This window comes from Rhinopithecus bieti, unplaced genomic scaffold, assembly GCF_001698545.2.
Source record: "Rhinopithecus bieti isolate Rb0 unplaced genomic scaffold, ASM169854v2 scaffold_30846, whole genome shotgun sequence".
Lineage (NCBI taxonomy): Eukaryota > Metazoa > Chordata > Mammalia > Primates > Cercopithecidae > Rhinopithecus > Rhinopithecus bieti.
Window position 1 is genome coordinate 1,004,992 of NW_016814438.1, and position 26,002 is coordinate 1,030,993.

The 26,002-nt window shown below is 36.0% G+C and overlaps 1 protein-coding gene across 4 annotated transcripts in view; it reads right to left on the minus strand.

The window, feature by feature from the left end:
- DLG2 (discs large MAGUK scaffold protein 2) overlaps nucleotides 1–26,002 on the minus strand; it is a 2,095,027-nt gene that overhangs the window by 924,063 nt on the left and 1,144,962 nt on the right. For 2 of the 4 annotated variants that reach the window (XM_017850883.1, XM_017850881.1), the window contains exon 2: nucleotides 20,263–20,424. In XM_017850883.1, coding sequence (XP_017706372.1) covers nucleotides 20,263–20,424 — 162 coding nt within the window. The remainder of the gene's footprint in view (nucleotides 1–20,262; nucleotides 20,425–26,002) is intronic. The other 2 variants (XM_017850879.1, XM_017850882.1) reach the window with 1 other exon arrangement.

The window sequence follows — 26,002 nt, forward strand, 5'->3', positions numbered from 1 at the left end:
TGTTTCAAAAAAAAAAAAGAGAACATGCTCAACATCACTGATCATCAGAGAAATGCAAGTCAAAACTACAATGAGATATTATCTCACTCAAGTTAAAATGGCTTTTATCCAAAAGTCAGGCAATAACAAATGCTGGTGGAGATGTGGAGAAAATGAAACCCTTGTAACCTGCTGTTGGGAATGTAAATTAGTACAACCACTATGGAGAAGAGTTTGGAAGGTCCTTTAAAAACTAAAAATAGAGCTACCATATGATCTAGCAATCCCACTGCTGGGTATGTACCTAAAAGAAAGGAACTCATTATATCAAAGAAATATCTGCACTCTCATGTTGTTGCAGTACTGTTTACAATAGCTAAGATTTGGAAGCAACCTAAGTGTCCATCAATACATGGATGGATAAAGAAAATGTAGTACATATATACAATGAACTCGTTAAAAAATGTGATGCTGTCATTTGCAACAACATGGATGGAACTGGAGGTCATTATCTTAACTGAAATAAGCCAGGCACAGACAGATAAACATCACATGTTCTCACTTATTTGTGGGATCTAAAAATCAAAACAATTGAACTCATGGATTTATGGAGTAGAAGAATGATTATCAAAGCCTGAGAATGGTAGTTGGGGCAGGGGTGGTGGTGAGGAGGAGAGGTGGGGATGTTTAATGTATACCAAAATCGTATAGTTAGAAAGAGTGAATAAGAATAGACTAGAATTAATGATAATTTAATTGTACATTTTTAAATAACAAAAAGAGCATAATTCAATTGTTTGTAACACAAAGGATAAATCCTTGAAGGGATGAATACTCAATTTTCCATGATGTGATTATTACACATTGCATGCCTGTACCAAAATGTCTCATGTACCTTATAAATATATACACCTACTATGTTCCCAGAAAAACTGAAAAAAAAAAAAAAAAAAAACAACTAAAGATCTGTTATAACTGTAACATTTTAAAATAAGCCTCATGGTAATTAGAAAGCAAAAACATATGATAGACACACAAAGATATTCAAAAATAAGGAGTCAAAACATACCACTAGCAGAAATCACTTAGCCACAAAGCAAGACAACGAGAGAGGAAGAAAGGAACCAAATACCTACAAAACAACAAGAAAATAATTCATACAATGGTAGTAAGGGGTCCTTATCTACAAGTTATTACTTAAATATAAATGGATTAAATTATCCAACCAAATTACATACATTGGCTGAATGAATTTAAATACACACACACACACAAACACACCCCAACTATATGCAGCCTACAAAGTCCCACTTTAAGTAATTGTAAGAACACACATAGACTAAAAGTAAAGCGCTGGAAAAAGATATTTTATGCAAATGAAAATCAAAAGAAAGCAAGAATTACATATATATCAGATAAAATAGACTTTAAGTAAAAAAAAATCATAAAAAGAGATGAAGGTTATTATATAATGATAAAGGGTTCAATTCAGCAAGAACATACGACATAATCAATTATAAATACCTATTCATCCAAAATCCAAGCACCTAAACATATAGCATAAATATGGATAGATCTGAATGGAGAGACAGAATAAAATTAATAATAGTAGGAGTCTTTAATACCCCACTTTGAACAATGGAGAGATTATTCAGACAGAAAATCAACATGGAAACATTGAACTTAAACTATACTCTAGATCAAATGGACCTAACAGACATATACAGAACATTTTCTCTAACAGCTGCAGGTTACGCATCTTTTTTAAGTCCACATAGAGCATTTTCCAAAAGAGATCATGTGTGAGGGTACAGAACAAATCATAAAAGATTTTAAAAGACTAAAATCATATCAAGTATATTTTCCAACAACAATGGTATGAAACTAGAAATCAATAATGGAACAAACTTTGGAAAATTCACAAATACATGAAAATTAAACAAATGTGTTCTTAAACAGCCAATGACTGAATTTAAAAATTAAAAGAAAAATTAAAATATTTGTTGAGACAAATGAAAATGAGAGTACAATATACAAAAACCTACAGAATACTGCAAAATTGGTTTTAAGAGGCAAGTTTATAGCAACAAATGTCTAGATCAAAAAGAAAAAAGATCTCAAATAATACACCTCAATGAACAAGAAAACAAGAAAAAACTAAGCCCAAAGTTAATAGAAGGATGGAAATAGAAAGATTAGAGTAGAAATAAATAAAACAGAGTCTAGAGAAACACTGGAAATGAGCAGTAAAACTAAGAATTGTTTTTTGAAAAAAATACATAAAATTGACAAACTTTTATCTAGACTAACTATAATAAAAACACAGAAGACTCAGATAAATAAAGTCAAACATGAAAAAGAAGATATTATAACTGACACAATATAAATAAAAGGATCATAGGAGACTATTATGAACAATTATATACGGACAAATTGGATAACCTAGAAGGAATGGATAAATTCTTACCCATATACAACCTACCATGACTGAACCATGAAGAAAGAGAAAACCTGAATAGATCAAAAACAAGGAGATTGAATCAGTAATAATCTTCCATTAAAGAAAGTCCAGAATCTGATGGCTTTACTGTTGAATTATATTACATATTTATTGAATAATTAATACCAATTTTCTCAAATACTTTCAAAATGTGAAGAGGAGAGAATACTTCCAAAATTCATTTCATGACGACAGCATTATCCTGATACCAAAGACAAACAAGAACACGATATATAAAAAAAGAAACTACAGAACAATATTCCTGATGAACATAGATGCAATAATCCTCAGCATAATATTAGCAATATAAATTCAACAGTACATTTAAAAAGTGTATTTGCCATGATCAGCTGGTCTTGATCATGCACTTATCACTGTGATCATGACTTAAAACTATGAAACTACTAGAAGAAAACCTAGGGGAAAAGATTCACAACATTGGTTTGAGCAATAATTTGGGGATATGGTCCTACAAGAACAGGAAAAAAAAAAATTAGAAAAATGGGACTGCATCAAACTAAAAAGCTTCAGCACAGCAAAGGAAATAATCAAGAAAGAGGTAACCTACACGAACGAGAGAAAATATTTTCAAACTATACATCTGTTAAGGAATTAATACTCAAAATATATAAGAAACTCAAATAACTCAACAGAAAGAAAACAACCAAATTAGAAAATGGGCAGATGATCTGAATAGACATTTCTGAAGAGAAGACATACACATGGCTAAGAAGAATATGAAAGTATTTTCGACATCACTAATCATCAGGGAAATGCAAGTAAAAAACAATGAGATATCATCTCACACTTATTAGAATGGCTGTGATCAAAAAGATAATAAATGCTAGCAAGGATGTAGGAAAAAGGGAGCACTTACACACTGTTGATGGGAATAAAATTAATGCAACTATTATGAAAAGAGTATAGAGCTTCTTCAAAAATTTGAAAATAGAACTGTATCATATAATTCAGTAATTCAACTATTGGGTATATAACCAGAGTAAATAAAGTCAGTATGTTGAAGACACATTTGCACTCATATGTATGTTGCAGCCTTATTCAAAATAGCCAAAATATGGAATCAACCTAAATGTTCATCAATGGATGAATGGATAAAGAAAATGTGGTATATGTACATAATGAAATGCTATTTTGCCAAGAAGAAGAAGGAAATACTGTCATTTGACACAACATGGATGAACCTGAAAGACATTTAGTTAAGTGAAATAAGCCAGGCACAGAAAGACAATTATAGCATGATCTTACTCCTACGTGAAATCTAAAAATTTGATTTCATAGAAGTAGAGAGTAGAATGGTGGTTACCAGGAGTTGAGGTGGTTGGTGGGAGGAGGAGTTGTGGAAATGTTGTCAAAGGATACAAAATTTTACTTAGAATAAATAATTTCAAGAGATCTATTGTACAGCATATTAACAATATATTTATTCTTGAAAAATGCTAAGACAGTGGATGAATATTCTCACCACAAAACAACTACATGAAGTAGTGCATACATTAATTAGCTAGAAAACAAATTTGTTTTCTAAATAAACTTAGCCCATAATTTATATGTACTTCATTATGTTGTGCATGGTCAATACATAAAATTTTATCTATCAAAAAAGAGAGAAAAATAATGTGTAAGGCAGAGATGGGATTGACAGAGAAAGTAAAAGAGAGAAGAGGGAAGAAGAAAATACATAGAAAATAATTTAGCTAATGACCGCTCATAGACAGTTAATATAAAGAAAATGCCAAATGGTATACCTAGGAACAAAATATATTTACATCCAAAATGTTCTCTTTAATATAAACGTTTCCCAGGGCCCCAATATATTCACCTTAAGAAAATAAAAAGCAAACAAACTTCCTTATCAACTCCTCCAACAAATTTCACAACTGAAGTATGATGAGTGCCTCAGAAGCTCTCAAAACTGTCAGCATCTGCCTTGCTGAGGCCCATTTCATTTGATCATTTATTTGACAGAGGAATAGCTCCAGTTTTGCAGTTCTCTTTAAATTGCTGAGATTCTTCCCCCCAATTAAATCACCCAGTGACAGCAGCAATTTTATTAGGCTACTTTTTAAACTTGGTCAGAAAGCATAAAGATAACAAGGTAAGGCTTGCAACAATATAAATCATGTTAAGAACCATCACTCTGTAGCTCTGGATCCAAATCAAAGCTATGAAATACAGAATGACATTGGATGCTGAAGTGAAAAATACCAACCATGTTTCTCTGAGGTTCAGACATTAATACTCAGACACATTTTATATAACAGTCTGCTCAGTAGATTAGTAAAACAGAGGCCATAAAGCCTGGAAATCCTCCTACCCACATTAAGCTAATTGAGTTGGAGACATCCAATTCATCATATTTGCAGTCTGATTTATAAGCAGCTCACCCTGCCCTGGAGCAGAAAGTGAAATATTATGAGTTAGCTATTCTTAAAATTTCAAACCCAGCAATTCTGAACCTGTCAATATCTTAGTGGTACAGAGAAAAGAAGAAGAATTCAATTCATGTGCATTTCTGTGACCCTGATGAAAAAATAAATACCCAGTACACATTTTATGACTGATATTTCTATGAAGAGTCTAGCCACATATTGGAAATTCTCTGTGCTAGAATTCTATGGAAAGTGTATCATCATTTTAGCAAGTTGATGGTGTAATTTGAAAACAGTTCTTTGCTAGAATGCAACTTCCATCAAGCATAAAGGAAACAGTCTTATGACAGTTAAAACCCAAATTCAGACAGACAAGATATTATTGCTCTTGGCTTAAATAGGTGGTAAAAGCTTATGGCACTAAATAATAAACAGAAAACTGCCTTATAAGAATATATCAAAAATACTGAGGAGAATGGAATCAGAAGCAGTTCTGCATTTAGAGAACCCTCCTGAAGCAAATGTACCCTAAAATCCTTCTCATCTAGGGGAACCTGTTGATCTTTGCTTCTGAGGGCTGCTGTGGAATTGGGCAGGCCTCGCAGACACAGTAGATTGGGAGGCCTCCTCCTATTTTTTCTGAAGTTTACAAAAGATTTATTCTCAAGGACAAGCATTCCTTACCCAGGCAGTAACTGTGAGCCAGAAAAATAGGAATCATAGTTTCTCAGAGGTGAAAGAAAACTTGAAATTCATTCCATCCAGAAATTCCTAATCTTAAGTCTATGCTCCACAGGAAGTCCATAGACGCCCTTCAAGTAATTCATATCATTTCTGAAGATTTATGCAATATTTTTGTGGGTATAGTTTTGTGGGTATAGTTTTTATCTAGGGAAAGGGCTCATAGTTTTCAAATCAATTTCTCAAAGTAATTTATGGGTGGAAAAAAGATTGAAAACACTATTCAACATTCTCTTTCCTGAATCATCTCTACAATATCTCATTGAAGATTTTTTTACCTTTTGCTTGAATACCTCCAATGACACGAAGTTCGCTACCTTATGAGGCAGGTCATTCTCTCTTTGGACCATGTTATTTAAAACAAAAATTTTTTAACTTACATAAACTCTGTTTTTCTTTCATTGTTTACTCTAAAGGTCTTGATGTCTACAAAAATTGTATGGACAAGTTCTTTGTTTCAAACATTTTAAAGATGAACTACCATGTCATTGTGAGCTGAGTCTATTCTCCAAGGACCACATCACTCATGGCCTTTGATGTTCCCATTTGATATGGTTTTAATAGCCTTGCCAGCCTATATACCCCTCTCTGAAAGCAGCCCAATCTGCTGCCATTCTCTCTGAAATATGGTCCTCAGATCCTAACAATACATTCTAGCATAGTGTAGAATTGTCATCTCTTTGTTCTTGGCATGCAATTCCATTAATGTAGCCTAAAATTACATTGGTTTTTTGGAAGTCCCACACACTGACAACTCCTTGAACTGACTGTATGTTGACATTCCCCCCTGTGCCCCCACCCACCACCTGACCCTCACCACCCAGCTCCTTTTTCTTTATCATATGTTTCTCTTACTTTTCCATTGACCGTTCTAAAAGGTGGGAATGAGAAAAAGAGGATGGAATGGAAAATGGGGACTAGAAAAACAGAAGTCGAGGTGGAGGTAGCCACACAGTAACTCGAGTGTGGCGGAAGGGGTCCTTTAAGCACAGATAGTAAAATTCAAGCCAACAAATAACCTCCTTAATCTTAATTACTGCCCACAATGTGCTTCTATTATCATCAGTATATAAATGTGGAAATTAGGTTTAGGAGCATTCAGTGAATTCTCAAATGGCACATTTCTGATGCCATGCCTAGCTCTTATCCCACACATTGCCCTGCAGCTCTGGGAAAGCATCCCATAGAGAAATAATAGCAGAAATAATAGCATTGCTACAATGTAGATTAGTCTTTGATATATGAATCATTTACAGTTTGTTTTTACAACACTATCTCATCAGAATTTGCACAAGTACACAAATGGACATAAGAGTTAAATAATGATGAGGCTTACTTTTACTGAATCAATCTGATGCACACAGTTTAGTCGGAGAGATTTGGGATGAAGAGAGAGGTTGGTCTAGTGTCAACAACCTAGATTTGGCGCTTTCCTAAAGCTGAAAGATGGCATAAACAAATAATAACTCAGTGATAACAATTTTCAATAACATCCCCTAGAAATTGAAATAAGTGAGCATCTGTGACCTGCTGAGTCAAGAACACCTGTTGTTTACTTTTCTTGGGAAACAGAGACATAAACTCAGGTATAGGAATCCAAGACCCAGATTCCTGTCTCAGCTACAGTGTTAGCTAGGTGGCTGCCTTGGGAAAGTCGCGTAACAGCTGTGATTCTCAGTTTCTTTATTTGTAAAATTAAGTGGTTAGACTGTTATTCCTAACGCCTCTGCTGGGATGTAAGTCCAGTGATTCTATGAGGCTTGCTATTGGATACCGGGTTATCTGATTATTTAAGGAATTTATTGCTGAACTTAAAAGCCTCTTGCCTGGATCTGTGCAGCACATTATCTAAATTAAAACAAGGTATCATCTTGTTTGAGAAGGGGCTCCATTTTCTAATTCATATAAATATGTTGAATGAATGGTGGCAGCATTGCTTATATTGTTCATAAGAGAAATAAAACATACTTTTTGAAATATTTCAAATAGTTTTATATTGCTTGTTTATAATTAAAAGCAGGTAATATGTCTTATAGTCCACTGAGAAAATAAACTACCATCAGAAACAACTTTTTAAATTAAATTTCTTTGGGCCGGGCGTGGTGGCTCAAACCTGCAATCCCAGCACTTTCGGAGGCCAACGCGGGCAGATCACCTGAGGTCAGGAGTTCAAGACCAGCCTGGCCAACATGGTAAAACCCCGTCTCTACTAAAAATACAAAAATGAGTTGGGTGTGGTGGCACACACCTGTAATCCCAGCTACTTGGGAAGCTGAAGCAGGCGAATCACTGGAACCCAGGAGGCAGAGACTGCAGTGAGCAGAGATCCCGCCACTGCACTCCAGCCTGGGTGACAGAGTGAGACTCTGTTGAAAGAAAAGAAAAGAAAAGAAAAGAAAAGAAAAGAAAAGAAAAGAAAAGAAAAGAAAAGAAAAGAAAAGAAAAGAAAAGAAAAGAAAAGAAAAGAAAAGAAGGAAAGAAGGAAAGAAGGAAAGAAGGAAAGAAGGAGAAGAAGGAGAAGAAAGAGAAGAAAGAGAAGAAAGAAAGAATTTCTTTACAGGTAATATGAAGAGGTGAAACTAGAAAATCTCTAGAGCACCAGTCCTGAAAATAAAATCTCTGGAACACCTTCAATTACCATAATTTCAAGCTAACATTTGTAAGTATCCCATTACTTCTGTATGTGCCCTATTGCTTAATGGGCATTAAGGTCCCGGTGGGAGGTGGGGAGTTGTTCTGTTCCATGTAAAGGAACTTCAGTAAGTGCCTCTTGAATGCATTTTAAATGAACTTACCTGTGACCCAAAATTGGCCACAAACTCTAACATACTCAATGTTCTGCCAATTCAGAAGGAACAAATCATCTGCCTCCAGAGTGACTTTGGTGAGTCAGCTAGACTGGGAGAATATATCCTGGGAGCTGCATTAGGATTAAATCTGATTGCTAGACACCGGCAATTCCTCTCTGAGTTGGAGGAAATCAATTCAACTTTCTCTACCATGTTTTCTTATACAACATTCTGTCTTATATAAGATTATATAAGTTTCCTTTGCATATACCTATAGAGGCATTTAAAAATTGCCTTCTGGATGATTTTTTATACTTATTAAATAAGGTTAAATAAGTGCTTTGTTATATAGCTTCTGTCCACTAAATGATTCTTGCACATCCTGATTATCTTTAAAGATTGTGCATATGTTCTAATATCTCCCATAACTAGCCTTAAAAGAAAGCTTTCTGCTTTAGTAAATTCTTGTTTGGACCACTCAAAATGTCCCCAATTCATTTGCTACAATTTGAGCTAACCGACATGACATTCACTTTTGCAGAAGAGATAATAATTTGAATAACACACCCTTACTTAGCTGAGATGGGAATATTCTATAGTGTAAAACCATTCTCTGAAGGACATCAAGGATGAGGATATAACAATTTCCAATCATTACTGAGAGCTCAAAGAGTTAACTAATCTTAAATTTAGATTTGTTCTTAAATGCATATGTATTTTCTATTTTTTTAAAATGTGAAATAATTACCATTTACTGAGCAACTACAAGGCGCCGAGTACTACAGACTTTCCATGTATTATCTCAAGTAATCCTTACAGCATGGAATGTGAATTCCATACTATTGTTTCCAAGAGGTTAGAAGTTAATAGATTTGCTAACAGACACAGCTAGAAAGCAACTGAGCCACAATGTAAACACAGGTAAGTCTGATTCTAAAGCCCATCTGCTTTCCACTATATGCTATTACTTTTCTGGATTAGCTGAGAAAGAGTTAAAATTCAACAGCACTATGTGTGTCAGAATTAATTTTGCAGAGTTTGGAAAATTTCCAATTATCTTTGCTAAGAAAAAAGAATTGAAAATATGCTCACCAAAAGGTTACAATTCCAGACTGTTTGGAAATATAGGAGGGATGTAGAAATTATGTATCATTTTAGGGTACCACTAACATTATCATCTTTAACCACAGTAATAATAGGTGCCTTATATTGGTGAACAGCCTCTGTGAGTGTTAGTACATTATTTCTAATTGTTACAGAAAGTTTTGGCAATAGTGAAATCTTAGTTTTGAGAAAAATTTCTGTGTAACTGAGTTAACTCTAGAAATATCTGCAGCTACAAATAATCACTAATAACACTTACCTAGAAATTTCTATAAACACTTACTGTTAAAACTTATAATTTTAATAACCTAATATTTCTTAGAAAAGAATTCATTATTATTATTGTTATTAATACTGTGTAGATAAAAGAAGTAGAAAATTTGAATTTCACCTCACAAACTCATCTTTCAAAACCCATGGAGAGAACCCCTTCCATGGGTGTCCAGTCTTTTGGCTTCTCTGGGCCACATTGGAAGAAGAAGAATTGTCTTGGGCCACACATAAAATACACTAACTCTAATGATAGCTGATGAGCTTAAAAAAAAAAAAAACCTGCAAAAAATATCTCATAATGTTTTAAGAAAGTTTACGAATTTGTGTTGGGTCCATTCAAAGCTATCCTGATCACATGTGGCCCATTACCGCAGGTTGGACAATCTTGCCTTAACCCTTGATGACTTTGGTTCTAGAAAGAATTCTTACATTTTGAGATACTGGTTAGGTCCTATGCCTAACACTCCTTTCTTCCCACTTTTCAATATCTGGCCTAAATAGCCAGAATTATGTGGGTATGCTGTTTGTACCCTTTTCAATTAAAGATAATTGAGGAAAGATATGCTTTATTTGCATAGAATTTCGATCAGGAGATTTTGTGCCTACATTCAGTATGCATCTGTCAAGGCCATATTTTACTCAACCATTTCCTCTCACCACAGACTAGTCCTAGAACACAATGCATTGTGCACAAGTCACAAATCTCTGCCAAACCCTTATGGTTTTATTAACTAAGAGTTTCTCAATTTAGCTTCACAAATCTGTTTCTTCCTCAAGACTAGATGCTTCCAGGATGATCATCTCAGCTACTTCCACCATCTAGTGGCAAGAGATAGAAATGAAAGGATTTTACATTTTTGAAGATTATTGCTTAAAATATCAAGAATCAGAATAGTTTTCTAATTAGTCGTATTACTAAAACATAATGTCTAGAAAGGAAAATAAGCACATTATTTTCAGTTGGTGGTCAGGGCCTCATGACTATTGAGGTCAAATGTAACTCATAAGGTTTTTTTTTTTTTTTTAATAATCAAATAAGTATTTTAAAACATCTGCTGTTTGGTTAACACAATCTTAGGCATTGTAAAGGAGCTACAAATTTCTGTATTTAAAAGACGTGACTCCCTTTTAGTAGAAGTTCATAACTTAGTTATGAAAATAGAAGCTCCAAGCTACTAAGGGCTAAATGTTGTGGTAAATTTCTCATTACCTCACGTTATCCTCAGTAGGTACCTCTTTCTTCCCAAAGCCCATATATGGTGTTGGTGGCACCTGTGTTTCAGTCCTTTGTGTTCTCCTCCCGTCTCCTGAGCAATCCCATCCATTTTCACAACTCCAACTACACTGAAAACTTCAAAGTTTCCATTTTCTAGATCAGATTTTTATTTCAAACTGACTGTTGAAACTGTTGAACACTTCTACCTGGGTGTAACATAAATCCTTCAAAATCAATTATTCCAACATAAACTCAGAAATTATCCCACTCCCTCCCCTGCCATTCTAAAATCTGCTCTTCCTCTGGCATTCTTGGTTTCATTTCATGATACATCCTCTACTCAGGGGTCAAATTTTAAAAATTGTAAATTATCTTCTATTTCTCTCTCTCTTCTACCTTCTATATGTAATAGGTCTCAGTGTCCTGATGATATCTCTTTCTAAATAAACCTTCTAATCTTTCTTTCCCTTCAATCCCAATACCTCTGCTTTGTATCAAAGTTTATCTATCTTTTACATTTTACCTGATGCCCTTGAATCTGATGTCATACCTTTCCAATTTTTCCTTCCACTGTACCACATGACATGAATAATGGTCTAATTTGCAAATCAGGTCATGTTACTCTCTTTTTTAAAAATTCTGTAGTCACCCCTCATTACCTACAAAGTGAAGTCCAGTCTCTACATAAGGTCCTTCATTACCTGTTCATGCCCATCTCTCTTGCTTTATGGGATGTTTGGGCCCACTCTATGCCCCTTTCCTTAATTCTTACATTGTATGTCAGTATCCTAGTCAACTACTTGGCAATTCTCAGAACTTTTCCATATTGTTACACAACTGCTAGAGAATAGGGCAACCTTGACTCTTCTCCCTTACTTCACACTTCCTTCAAGTAAAAAATGATCTCCTGTATAATTTTTTTTCTCTGACAACACCCATCTTAACCTCTCCAGCTCCAAAAAATAAAACAGTTTTTCTAGGTTTTGAGAGATCTTTCTTTGCTACTTTCTTTATTGTACACTCCAAAAGTATATGTGCCTAACCAAAACATAATTTTATACTAAAGAAATAATTCTATGACAAAATATGTTTGGGAAATACTTTGTACTAATCATATTTCCATCTTAGATGTTTATATTTCATGTTATTATAGTAAAGACTCTGAGAAATCCTTCAATAAGTTAATGGATTTAACTCCTCAAATGTGTTTAAGCATTCATTCATACCTTTATTTTAATAATGCTGACCAAATTCCACCCAACATACTTTGGGAGATGCTAGTCTAGTTTCATTTTAGATTCCAATAAGGGAGTAAAATGAAAAACAAAACAAAGCAAAACAAAAATAAGGTGCAGTCCAGGTCATGAGAGCTTACACATTTACTAAGAGCAAGAAAAATGGCAAACCTAGAGGAAAGAACATTATATAGTAGTCCTCCCTGATCTTAGGTTGCACTTTTCATGCAGTTTCAGCTACCAGAGGTCAACTATGGCCTGAAAACAGGTCAGTACACACAAGACATTTTGAGAGACAGAGGGAGAGCACATTCACATAACTTTTATTAAAGTATATTGTTATAATTGTATTTTATTAACTGACTGTTTAACACTTCTACCTGGGTATAACATAAATACTTCAAAATCAGTTGTTGTTAATCTCTTACTGAGCCTAATTTATAAATTAAATTTTATCATGTGTACGTGATGACATACATATAGAAACATAGGAAAAAACATAGTATAAATAGGATTTGGCACTATCTGCAGTTTCATGCATCCATGGGGGGGGGGGGAAAATGTATCCCCACAGATAAGTGGGGACTACTGTATAGTTCAACAAATAATTTTAGAACAATAGAATCAGGTATATTTTTAAATGATGACTATGTGGGATGCACTAAATCCTTGTGCCATAGGATCTTATGCCTAGTTGGGGTTGGCCAAGAGTTAACAGAAAAGGCTTTATATAGGAAGAGGGTTTTTATTGTACTTTTGGCTAAAACATACTTTCCTATGATTGTGCTCTGGCAATTCTAGTAAGAAAACAGTATAAAAAATACACATTGTTATCCTTTGTCTATAGTTTTTTATTGGCTTCCTCATGCTTCAGCTCTTCTATAATTTCTCAAATGTGCATTGCCTACAGATTCCCAAATGTCTTCTTATACATACTCAACAAGTGCCCAGTTGTCCCAGGGTATTGAAGTTTACCCAAACCTCACATACTCCTAATTTCCAGCAAAGTTTCCCAGAACTGTTTATTCTAGTCTCTGTGAAAATTCAAGAACACACAATTATATTTATCTGATTAAAGTAATTCACACCAATTTGTAAAAGGAAGCTTTAATCTTCCTTGTAATTAGTCATTAAACCTAAGAATCTAAGCTGGTTTTGACTGCAAGACATACTTCTTTTTTAATACACCCTAGGAAATACAGCCAATTTTAATTGCAAGATGCTACTGATTTTAAGACACATCTAGATTTCAGATATGTTAATATGTGATAAAATATGAAGTTTAGAATTTATGATGTTATATAAATGATGATTAGGTAAGGAAGAAGAGGACAGCAGTTAACTCCCTCCGTTTTTCTCTCTCTCTCTCTCGCTAATAAATACTCCTACAGTACTCTGGTAGGTGCTTGGGGCCCCAGGGTTTTAAGTTTGAGGAATTCAAATTTCAGTTTTGGAATAATAATAAGTAACAAATAATTATGAATCAAGTCCCCCAAGATAATAATCCAGATACTAAAAATCATGTTTCACTGCTCTTTGTTTCCCCGTCACTTAGTGCTATAGTAGGCACTCAATTAATATTTATTGAACTGACCTGAAGTGAAAAGACCTAAACTGAAAAGAAAATTCTTGTGGTTTATTATAGGCCAACTTCTTTTATGAAAGATTCTAGGTAACATCTGAAGAGAACACATCCCCACACCTTGAGGAAAGGAAAACAAATTCCCTTGAATTCACCACTAAATTGCATGTCTCCTTCCAACCCCATACTTCACACTGGCCGAGGCACTCTAATGAAAACAGGCCTAGAAAGCCCATCTATCACTTAGGCAGCTGGTATGCACCAAAGACAGATGAATTTTAGAACCAGGGCTTCAAGTGATACACGACGATGGAGAAAATGATACTCAAACCTGTGACAGTGAGATTACTCAGCTAATGATTCAGAGTCCACTCAATGTGACATTTAAACTATTATCCAGCAATTTCACACTCTGTTTAGGCATGCCATATGTAAATTCTCCATTAATACTAGAGTCACATTGTTTTCTCAGTAGGATTCTGGGGCAAGCATCTGATTATGTGTTTTGCCTCCTTTTCTTCCTTTTAGTGCTTGACCCAAGAATACTAGACAGATAAAAGAAGGCAAAGAAGTTGAAAATATGACAGTTCTAATGGAGACCTTGTACCTTTTTAGCAGTTCCCTGAATCTAACAGGCTTCCTTTATGAGAAAATAACCCATTAGATTTTAATCATGGTATGTTTTTCAACAGTTGAACTGTGATAATGTAACAACTTGATTAGTAAATGTATCTTGTTGCTATAAAAATGCAAGTGCTTGAATCTGATATTCACAGTGCTGTGCTGGAGCTCACTCATACTAGCTCATGAGAATCTCATGAGCCTCCATTGCCAAATATTTAAAAAGTAGCTTTAGGTCGATAGCCTGAAATCAGCAATGCTGGGAATATTTACATCACAAAATTGGCCAACCTTAAAACGGACTTTTTTTTCCCCCTAGAAAAATCTTACACATTTATTCCTATTACTACTGGTGATGAAGGAGAGATACACAGGGTGTCTTTACTAAGACAATCTAAAAGCATATCTTGAGCTATAAAATCCCAGATCATACTGAATGGACAAAAGTTGGAAGCATTCTCCTTGAAAACCAGAACAAGACAAGGGTGCCCTCTATCACCATTCCTTTACAACAAAGTCCTGGAAATCCTAGCTGAAGCAATCAGGCAAGAGAAAGAGGTAAAAGGCATCCAAACAGGAAGAGAAGAGGTCAAACTATTCCTGTTTGCAGATGATATGATGCTATGCCTAGAAAACCCCTTAGTCTTTACCCAAAAGCTCCATGATCTGATAAACAACTTCAGCAAAGTTTCAGGATATAAACCCAGTATACAAAAATCAGTAGCATTCCTATCTACCAACAACATCCAAGCTGAAAGTCAAATCGAGAACCCAATCTCATTTACAATAGCCACAAAAAGAATAAAATACCTATGAATACAGCTAACCATGGAGGTGAAATATCTCTACAATGAGGATGACAAAAAAATTGCTCAAGGAAATCAGAGATGATTCAAACAAATTGAAAAACATTCTATGCTCATGGACAGGAAGAATAAACATTGTTAAAATGGCCATGCTCCTGAAAGCAATTTACACAGTCAGTGCTATTCCTATCAAATATCAATGACATTCTTCACAGAATTAGAAAACAACTATTAATTCACATAGAACCAAAACAGAGCCCAAAGAGTCAAGGCAATATTAAGCAAAAAGATCAAATCTGTAAGTATCACATTATTGGACTTCAAACTATACTACAAGGCTACAGTAACAAAAATAGCATAATACTGGTAGAAAAACAGACACATAGACCAATTGAACAGAATAAAGAGCCCAGCAATAGTTCTGCACATCACCAACTATCTGATCTTCAATAAAGTGGGCAAAAACAGGCAATGGGGAAAGGACTCCCTAGTCAATAGATGGTGCTGGGACAACTGGCTAGCCATATACAGAAGATGGAAACTGAACCCCTTCCTTATACCACATACAAAAAATCAACTCAAGATGGATTAAAGACTTAAATACAAAACCTAAAACTATAAACATCCGGGAAGATAACCTAGGAAATATTACTCTGGAAAGAACCTGGTGAAGATTTCATGATGAAGATGTCTAAAACAATTGTGACAAAAACAAAATTTGACAAATGGGATCTAATGATACTTAAGAGCTTCTGCACAAAAGAAACTATCAACAGAGTAAACAGACAACCTACAGAATGGGAGAAAATTTTTGCAAAGTTTGCATCCAATAAAGGTCTAATATTCAGAATCCATTAACAAGCCAAAAAATAATCCTATAAAAAAAGTGGGAAAAGGACATGAGCAGACACTTTTCAGAAGAGATATATATGCAGCCAACAAGCATATGAAAAAATGTTCAACATCACTAATCATTCGAGTAATGGAAATTAAAACCACAAAGAGATACCATCTTACATCAGTCAGAATGGCTTTTATAAAAAGTCAAAAAATAACAGATGCTGGTGAGGTTGCAGAGAAAAGGGAATGCTTATACAGTGCTGCTAGGAATGTAATTATTCCAAGTATTGCGGAAAGCAGTTTGACAATTTCTCAAAGAACTTAAAACAGAGTTGTCATTCGACCAAGCAATCTCATTATTGGGTATATACTCAAAGGAATATAAATTGTTCCTCCGTTAAGACACACACAAATGTATGTTCGTTGCAGCACTATTCACAATAGCAAAGGCAAGGAATCAACCTAAATGCCTATCAACAGTAGCTGGGAAAAGAAAATGTGGAACGTATACACCGCAAAATACTGCACAGCCATAAAAACTTTGGGAGGCCGAGGCTGGCAGATCATGAGGTCAGGAGATCTGTAGTCCCAGCTACTCAGGAGACTGAGGCAGAGAATCGTTCGAACCTGGGAGGTGGAGGTTGCGGTGAGCCAAGATTGTGCCATTGCACTCCAGCCTGGGCGACAGAGCGAGACTCCATTTCAAAAAAAAAAAAAAAAAAAAAAAGGAAGAAGAAGAAGAAGAAGAAGAAGAAAAAGAAAGTTAAAGAAAAAGAATGAGATCATGTTCTTTGCAGCAACATAGTTGGAGCTGAAAGCCATTATCCTAAGCATACTAACACAGGAGCAGAAAACCAAATGCTACGTATTCTCACTTACAAGTGGGACCTAAACACTGAGTACATATGGACACAAAGAAGGGAACAACAGACACTGAGACCTACTTGAAAACGGTGGGTGGGAGGAGGGTGAGGTTTGAAAAACTACCTATTTGATACTATGCTTATTACCTGGTGATGAAATAATCTGCACACCAAACCTCTGTGACATGCAGTTTACCTATATAACAAACCTGCACATGTACCACTGTACCTAAAATACAAGTTTAAAAATAAATAAACAAATAAACAAATAAATAAATACTCAAACACATCTTGTTTAGTATAAACAACATCTCGAGAAGGTCATGATGAAAAAATCCTGGTCCCAAAATAGCTACCTCACAGCCTGAGTGTAGAAATTCTTGGCCAGCTTCCCTTTCCCTCCTCTTCACAACACTTTGGGGCCATACCACAGAACTGGTGGTTCCAAAAAGGAGAAAAATCTATTAGGACCACAGTGTTTCATCCCAGGGTCTTGCTATTCATAGGTGGCTGTTCTTAAAACTGACATGAGGTGCCCTCAATAAAAGGCTAGGAAATTAGTTAGAAGTGACATAAATATAACAGAAAATCTAGGCTAACAGAAACCCATTGAAGTTGAATACAGTTAATTCTGAGACTGAGATTCCTAGAAGGCAAAGGATAAAGGAAAAACAGGAAAACTTCCTTTGTTTATATGAGATCTGAGATTTAGAAAAAGCATACTGTCCCCTCAACTCTGATATACATTTTCCAAATGAGACAGCGAGTAGCATAATAAATGGTGGTACAATCACCAAAACTGCAGATGTTCAGATAATTATATTATTATGTATATGCTGAAGACTTAATATACAAAACAAAGCTCCCATGACGCTTTCATTGTTCTGTTCATTTTTTTTTCTTTTTTTTTTTTTTACTGTAACCAGACTAGCATCCCTCATAATCACAATAGCACCAATTATAAAATTTGGACTCTCCCTATTCCATTTTTGAATCCCAGGAGTAACACAAGGAATTTCACCACTTTCAGGCATAATCCTACTGATAAGACAAAAGATGCACTTACTTTAAATATTTCATCTATCATTGTTAGTTGACTTGAATATAATACTAATAATCACCATAGTATCGATTCTAGTAGAAGGATATAAAATGCTAGCCTTGATTATCCTTCTTACTTAGCCTAAAGTCCTTTGGGAGGTATGCTCTAGAGTTGATTAAGGAGGAAAAGTTGGGAAGGGAGAAAGGTGGCGAAATTTGTGTATGTGTGTGTTGGAGGTTGTGGCATGGACAGGGTCTCACTTTGTTGCCCAGGCTATAGTGCAGTGTGTGTGATCATGGCTTACTCCAGCCTCAACTTCCTGGGCTCAAAGGATCCTCTCACCTCAGACTCCTGCACACCTGCAACTACACTTGCACGCCACCTCCCTTGGCTAATTTGTTAAAATTTTTGCAGAGACAAGGTCTTGCCTTGTTACCCAGGCTGGTCTTGAAGTCCTGGGATTAGCGGTCCTCCCACCTTGGCTTCCCAAAATTCTGAGACTACAGGCGCGGACCACTGTGCCTGACCTATGGAGGTTCTTATAGGGAGTTTTTCAACCAGTTTGAAAGAATAAAACAAATGTAAGTACCCTCAATGCAGTTCAGTCTCTCAGCCCTGCCCTTTCTCAATTTACAGTGGTTGGTACACAGAGTAGGGATCAGCAACTGTTTGAAAAAATTAAAGAGTACTGTCTAACTCTAGGAATCAGAATGATTCTATACTGAACACAGAATTCTGATTCCTAAACAGGACCTTAGCGGCACTTTTGTTTACCCTTGTACGGAAGGAGTCTTTTCTACAAAACCTCTGACAAGCCATTATCCATTGCTGAAAGATTTCTAGGGATAGGAAACTTCTGTCTCATGAAGTAGTCTATAATTTTTTTGAGTAGCTATAAATATCAGGAGCTGTGGTGTTAAGATGATCCCACATATAATATACATTACTGTCACTTATGCACAGTGGATCTGCTTCTGCCTTCTGCACGACATTGATGTCATGTTTTTCAGATGACAGCTCTTGAGGTAAAAAAGGTTAAGTCCCACGTCCCCCAATTCTTAATCTTTTCTTCTCCAGGTTAAACATACTCATTTTCACCAGTCATCCAAGCACTTGCAAAGAAATTCTGGAGATTTACACAATGAATCCCAGAAGCAGAATATTAATATTAATATATTTTTACTTATTATGTAATATTTACTGGAATTTGACAATTGATCCAATATTTTTATGTATTGGTAATAGCTATAGCTAATTTATTTGATAATACAATTTAGCATACGAATATGTTTGAAATGTTTCAAAATTTGAAACATAAGGTTAAGCATAAGTTAACCTCTCTTAGATGTTTTGGCAGGTATAATAAGATCCAGAGAACATGGAAGACACTTTTATGTCTATACTTTTTATTGTAGCACAGCCATGTAGAAGTGCTGGCAAAATGAATGTTCTGTTGATGAAATAAATTTCTGTTTAGCAATAATTACTAAGGAATTAATTGGTAGGTGTTTTAATTTTCCATTTGAATTCTCTTTTATTTCAGCCGAATTTTGATTTTCTTTTAAACTTTGATAAACACGTAAACGCTTTTGTCCAAAACACAAAATCCGGTAGTGCCAGTTCAGCCAAAAAAAAAAAAAAAAAAAAAGCAGAGTAATTTGCTAATTTGCAGCCAAGGGGCATAGAAAAGTATTTTTTTCTCATTTAATTATACCTTCTTGTCAAAATATAATTTACCAAGCAATTGTTTAAAATTAAATTTTAAAAAGTAGAAAGTATTGGTAAAAGTATGACACCAAATTGAAATAAGTCTAGTAAACAATTTTCTCTAGGATACCATAGAGGCATTGATTAGACAACTCACACATTTTCCTTTATAGTTTAGACAGTAAGGCAATCGTTAGATATGATCATGTTATATTTGCTCCCTTTGTTGGACCACGAATACTGACGAACAGAGAGCATTTGAGCAAAACCTTGATGTACTTGGGTTTTAAAAATATGTGGTTAGCTTATTTTCCCTTTCAATGTTTCAATCTTGGCGCTTTCTTTACCATTCTCAGCAACTAAAATGATTTTTCCAGATATTCAAACAATTGCAATAAAATATGTCCCAAAATACAAGGTGAGCCTCCAATGCACAAGAAAGGCCCTTTGGCAACCCGTGTCCTCTATCACTTTTTAAAAGAGCCTCATTTAATCGGGCCAGCAAACATCTCCATTAGCAATTAAGACCAACCACTGCCACCAACTATAAAGTCGGAAGGGCAGTATAACTGACCTTCAGAGGAGAAATATGAGACTGCAAGACGTATCCATGGACATTTTCTATTTGAGAGAGGTTCTTTTCTGATACATGCACGAGTTCTGGGCCTCTTACTTCATGGGTTAGTCGAGGTAAGGAATGATCATGTGGAGCGTCCTCATCTTGATATCGATACTTCTAGGAGAAAAGAAAAGAAAAGAAAGAAAAAATATGTATATATCAGTGTTTGTGAAGGAAATAGACTGAACTTCATATTCTAACTTCATCAATAGGACACAGTGTGCACCTACTTTTGACTTCACCAAATGGGTTTTGCTGTAGACTCTTCTGGCGGTCACCATAGACCAGATCAAATGCAAGCAAAACTGAGTTAACAACGAATATTGACCAATGCCCAGGACTTGTTTCTGCCCAACAATATACTCTCTTTGTTTGTGAGTTACAGAAAGGTGATAACAAATGGGACAGAACATTTACTTTACTTAAGTAAGTGAGGAGGTAACCCTCTTGACCAGAGTAGCTAAGTATGTGTTAAAAATTCTAGGTCATGGATGGAGAAGAAAAAAAAAAGTGCTAGGCAAGAAGAAAATAGAATTCCGATATATCCCATTCAGAAAACTTAATTTTCTTTCAGAATTTGTGAGTGATTTAAGTTCCTTTGGAAATGAGGAAAAAAATTTGTCATCCACATTGTTTGTGTTAGACTCAAAGAGAAGACAATCTTATCTTTCTTTACTTCACTCCCTAGGAGAAGGAGTATTGATTCGGGTTAGTCAGATTCTGGGACAAAAGACCACAATTTTTAGAAGCAGAGCTAGCTTTTAAAGAATTTTAAAAATCAAGGAAAGGCATCTGCCTATATTCCAATGGCTCCCTGAGGGGACAGAGGTAAATACTTCTTTCTCTCTTATTCCCTTTTCCTCTTTTCTTAACCTTCTTGCTTATACATGACTGTAACTGTAAAGATCATTGTCTGAGTCTTCCAAGCAGATATAAGGAAGTTGGCAGAGAGAAAAACAAGGTTCAGGATAAGGAACGCTCTGAGGGAGCTCAGCCCTCTTCTTGGGGTCTACCTCCATTTTCAGCCTTAGCCTGGGTCTCCATCCTATTTCTTTGTCTCTTATTAGTTTGTACCCCTTTTCCCTTGGATCTATCCCTTTAGAGTTCCATCATTCTAAGGCTGTTGTCCTACCTGGGAAAGACGAAAGGGAACTCTCTACATCTGGCCCCTAATTCAGATAATGAAGTGTTCGTTTGCTGTACTTTGCCTATGTTGTTTGTGCCTAATACAGGGATATTGGGAGCAGGGATCTAAACATTGTCATAACACCATCACAGGCTAATTGTGATGTCTAACCTCTTCCCAGTGTCCCATTGTTTATTAATGGTTAATTTTATCATATATAAATATATATATAATTTCTTGGACATCAGCTCTCAGACTGATTCATAATATAAAACTAACAAGAAACATTCCAGGGATGATAATTCAATCTGTTGTTCACTCTTCCTCAGAAGCAGATTATCAATACTTATACTTTCTGGGGCAGGGTGGGCTTTCTTCAATGTCCCAAGTAACATTTGTCTCAACAAAAGTAACAGTGTCGTAATTGCAGTTTCCAAAGGACTCTCACATACTTGTTCCATTGCAATCATTCTTGGCCATTTCACCCACGAGAAAACTAACACTCCAAGAAGTTAAGGTACTTGTCCAGAGTCACCTTAACCGATGGGCATCAGCGCCAAGACCCTATCCAGATCATTGCAATCTGAATCCTCTTTCAATTATCATCACTCTCCTGTACCCCCATAAGAAGATGAAGTCCACATCTGAAAACCGAATTGGCAGCTTGGCAGAAAAAAATCACTGAGAATGCATGACACAATGAGGTTAGAACATTTCTGTGAACTGCAAATACCATGCTTTTGTTTAACTAACCCTATGAATAATTTGGCAATGTAATCTGCCTCAGAAACATGGATCAAATTGAGCATTCACTTTTGATCAGTAATGCTCATTGTGAGTGGAATAATGTCACACATATGCCCATTTTAGTTTCTCTGGCTTTGAACCCATTGACTCCCCTGTCTGCTCCCCATTTTCGATTCTCTCATAAAGGCACTACCATCTATGTTGTCATCTGAGCCAGAAAAGTAGGAGTCAATCAAACTCCATCCTGTCTTTTGCCTGCTGCTATCTGCCAATTTAGTAAGTTACTGAGTCTGCCTGATTTATATCCCAAATAATACTTGAGTCTACTTTCTCCTTATTCTTCCCACACCCTCACCAACACTGTCCATGTTCAGGATTGAATAAGCTCTCAGCTGGGCTATATAAACAACCTCTGAATTGGCTAGCATCTCTGTGGGGTTGCCCCTTTCCCATGCATTCTCTACACTGATCCAGGGGACTTTCTGAATCACATGCTGATAAAGTCCTTCTTGAAATCTTCCAATGGCTCACACTGCCCACAGGACGGAATACAAGCTTTCTTACCCTGCCATAACCCTACTATATAGGCTGAACCCCCATTACTTCTGAATTACTTTTTTTTTTTTTTGTGAGATGGACTCCAGCTCTTGTCACCCCAGGCTGGAGTACAATGGCGTGATCTCAGCTCATTGCAACCTCTGCCTCCTGGGTTCAAGAAATTCTCCTGCCTCAGCCTCTCAAGTAGCTGGGACTATAGGTGGGCACCACCATGCCTGGCTACTTTTTTTAAATTTTAGTAGAGCTGGCCTTTCACCATCTTGGCCAGGTTGGTCTCAAACTCCTGATAGCAAGTGATCCGTCCACCTCAGCCTCCCAAAGTTCAAGGATTATAGGTGTGAGCCACCATACCCGGCTCTGAATTACCTTTTTTCTCAACATTCTCACTCCAATAGTTATAAAATAAATATGGACAAACCATTGCTTCTCATTTTTAAGCTTCTCTTAAAATTTGTGGTAAAATACACTTAAATTTTGACCATTTTAACCATTTTTAAGTGTACGGTTCAGTAATGTTACTTATATTCACTTTGTTGTGCAACGGATCTCCAGACCTTCTTCTTTGTGTGCATGTTCCCATAACTCCCTATAGTCTCCAATTACAACTCTTATCATGCTATATGGTTGTATATTTTCTGTGTTTTTCCATTGAACTGTGAAATCTTATAAGGACTGGGACCACACTGGTATTGTTTATTCTCACATCTCCAGCATCTCCAGTCTTTAGTCAAATACACAACACCTATGCTCAATACGTGTTTGTTGAATACAGTTATGAGGGACTGTTACACAAATGGATGAAATAGGTATCAGTTGCTTAAGCCACAATACTATTTTGGCTACTGGATGAAACCTTTTTCATTATAAAGTGCTGTGATCTCAGGTTCAAGTAAAAAGGACAATCATACCATTTGCTTGACACAATCTAAAAGGACATCAGACTATTAAGTACCATATATCTTTCTCCTCATCATTCATTTCAGTATATCCTGAGAACATGAACTGAAAAGAGCAACTCTTGACCTCAAGAAGACCATAAATTACTGAGTTATACTTATGCACAGATACGCTACCATACGTCGTGATGAACTTAGTTCTTTGGGAGCAGAAATGGGTAAGCATTTGTTGTTGTCTGTCTGCACTTTCCCAGTTTGAAACAGGATCTGGAATATCATAAAGAGGCAAAAGATATTCCAACCAAAGGCACAACATGTGTAGAGGAGACATGTGATAAGAGGGGATGATGTCTGAGGGAACAGTGAGGTCTTAAAGTGGATTGTAGCAGATGCTATTGTGTCCCCATCCAAATCCATGGAAATCTTTTTTACCCGTTGAAGGCTCATATCTGCATACTTCTCAGGAACATTACCCTTGGGTGATTGAAGCCTCCTCTCTTTGATGTCCACAGCAGTCATATTTGAACCCCAAATCACATACCTCATGGTGAGACAAATCCTGTGGTGTGAATTACACTACAAATTATCCAGTGAGATTAGCTTAAATTGAGACTGCACTTGGACTTACATTTCTGCAGAGTTCCTTTGTGCTTCCTTTACTCCCTATTTTTTTTTCCTTGGAACTGTCCTCCATAAATCCTGCACACATGAAATCCCATCTTAGATCTGCTTCTAGTGAGCTGATATAAGACTTGGATGAAGCTTGGGATGTAAGGTACAGTGTGGCAGGAGGAAGCTGGAAGGCAAATTGGTGTCCACTGTAGACAACAGGGAGTCATCCAAGAGAATCTAGACCTAAATAATACTCTGCCCAGTGCCAACCAGACATTGCCCCGTTTTATTTTTCTTTGAGTCTTCAGCCTATGACTAAGCAAGAAATGACAAGAACTGATGAGAAAGTCCCATCTTTAACTGAAACTCAAGCTTCCAAAGGAATCACTCTGATACGATATAGCAGAATTTCTCTGCTTGTATTCAAATCTTTATTTCCTTCGGCTGAACAAAAGTACTGATCTATGATACTAGGATTAATATTAACACCAACATTAATGCTAATCTTAACACTAATGTAATATCACAACCAATAATAATACCAGCTACAGTTAATGTGCCTGGAGCTATATTAAATGTTTTATATCCATCATCACCATATTAGAGATAAGTGTGATTCTCTTTATCTTAGACTCAGATAATTCGGTATTTTTTCCAAGCTTACATACCTGGCAAGTAGCAAACCAGGTTTCAAATACATGTTAATTTCACTCTAGAGAAAGAGCACTTAATCTTCTAAGTTAGTTAGGACTCAAACATCTTTTGGCCAACTTTATCTTCAGGTAATAAAACTTTTAGGAAATATTCTTACACCCTGACATAAGAATAAGCCCTAACATTCTGCGTAATTCTGAGTCACTTTTCATTCCAAGGCTTGTCTGGTAGGTACTAATGCCATTATGGGCACCTTTGAGGATTTCTGTAGTGCCTACAAAATGAGGGCCATGGGCAGAAGGCCTCTGTATTGCAATCTGTGCTTTCTTATTTTTCTCTCCTCAGCTTGGTCTGTTGAAGGGGACTTCAGTAAAATAAACTTTGCAATTCTGTGAAGAAAGTCATTGGTAGCTTAATGGGGATGGCATTGAATCTATAAATTACCTTGCGCAGTTTGGCCATTTTCACAATATTGATTCTTTATATCCATGAGCATGGAAGGTGGGTTAAAGTTCACTTGGAACCAAAAAAGAGCCCACATTGCCAAGACAATCCTAAGCAAAAAGAACAAAGCTGGAGGCATCATGCTACTTGACTTCAAACTATGCTACAAGGCTACAGTAACAAAACAGCATGGCACTGTTACCAAAACAGAGATATAGACCGATGTAACAGAACAGAGCCCTCAAAAATAATATCACACATCTACAACCATCTGATCTTTGACAAACCTGACAAGAACAAGAAATGGGGAAAGGATTTCCTATTTAATAAATGGTGCTGGGAAAACTGGCTAGCCATATGTAGAAAGCTGAAACTGGATTCCTTCCTTACACCTTATACAAAAATTAATTCAAGATGGATTAAAGACTTAAACGTTAAACCTAAAACCATAAAATCCCTAGAAGAAAATCTAGACAATACCATTCAGGACATAGGCATGGGCAAGGACTTCATGACTAAAACACCAAAAGCAGTGACAACAAAAGCCAAAACTGACAAATGGGATCTAATTAAACTAAAGAGCTTCTGCACAGCAAAAGAAACTACCATCAGAGTGAACAGGCAACCTACAGAATGGGAGAAAATTTTTGCAATCTAC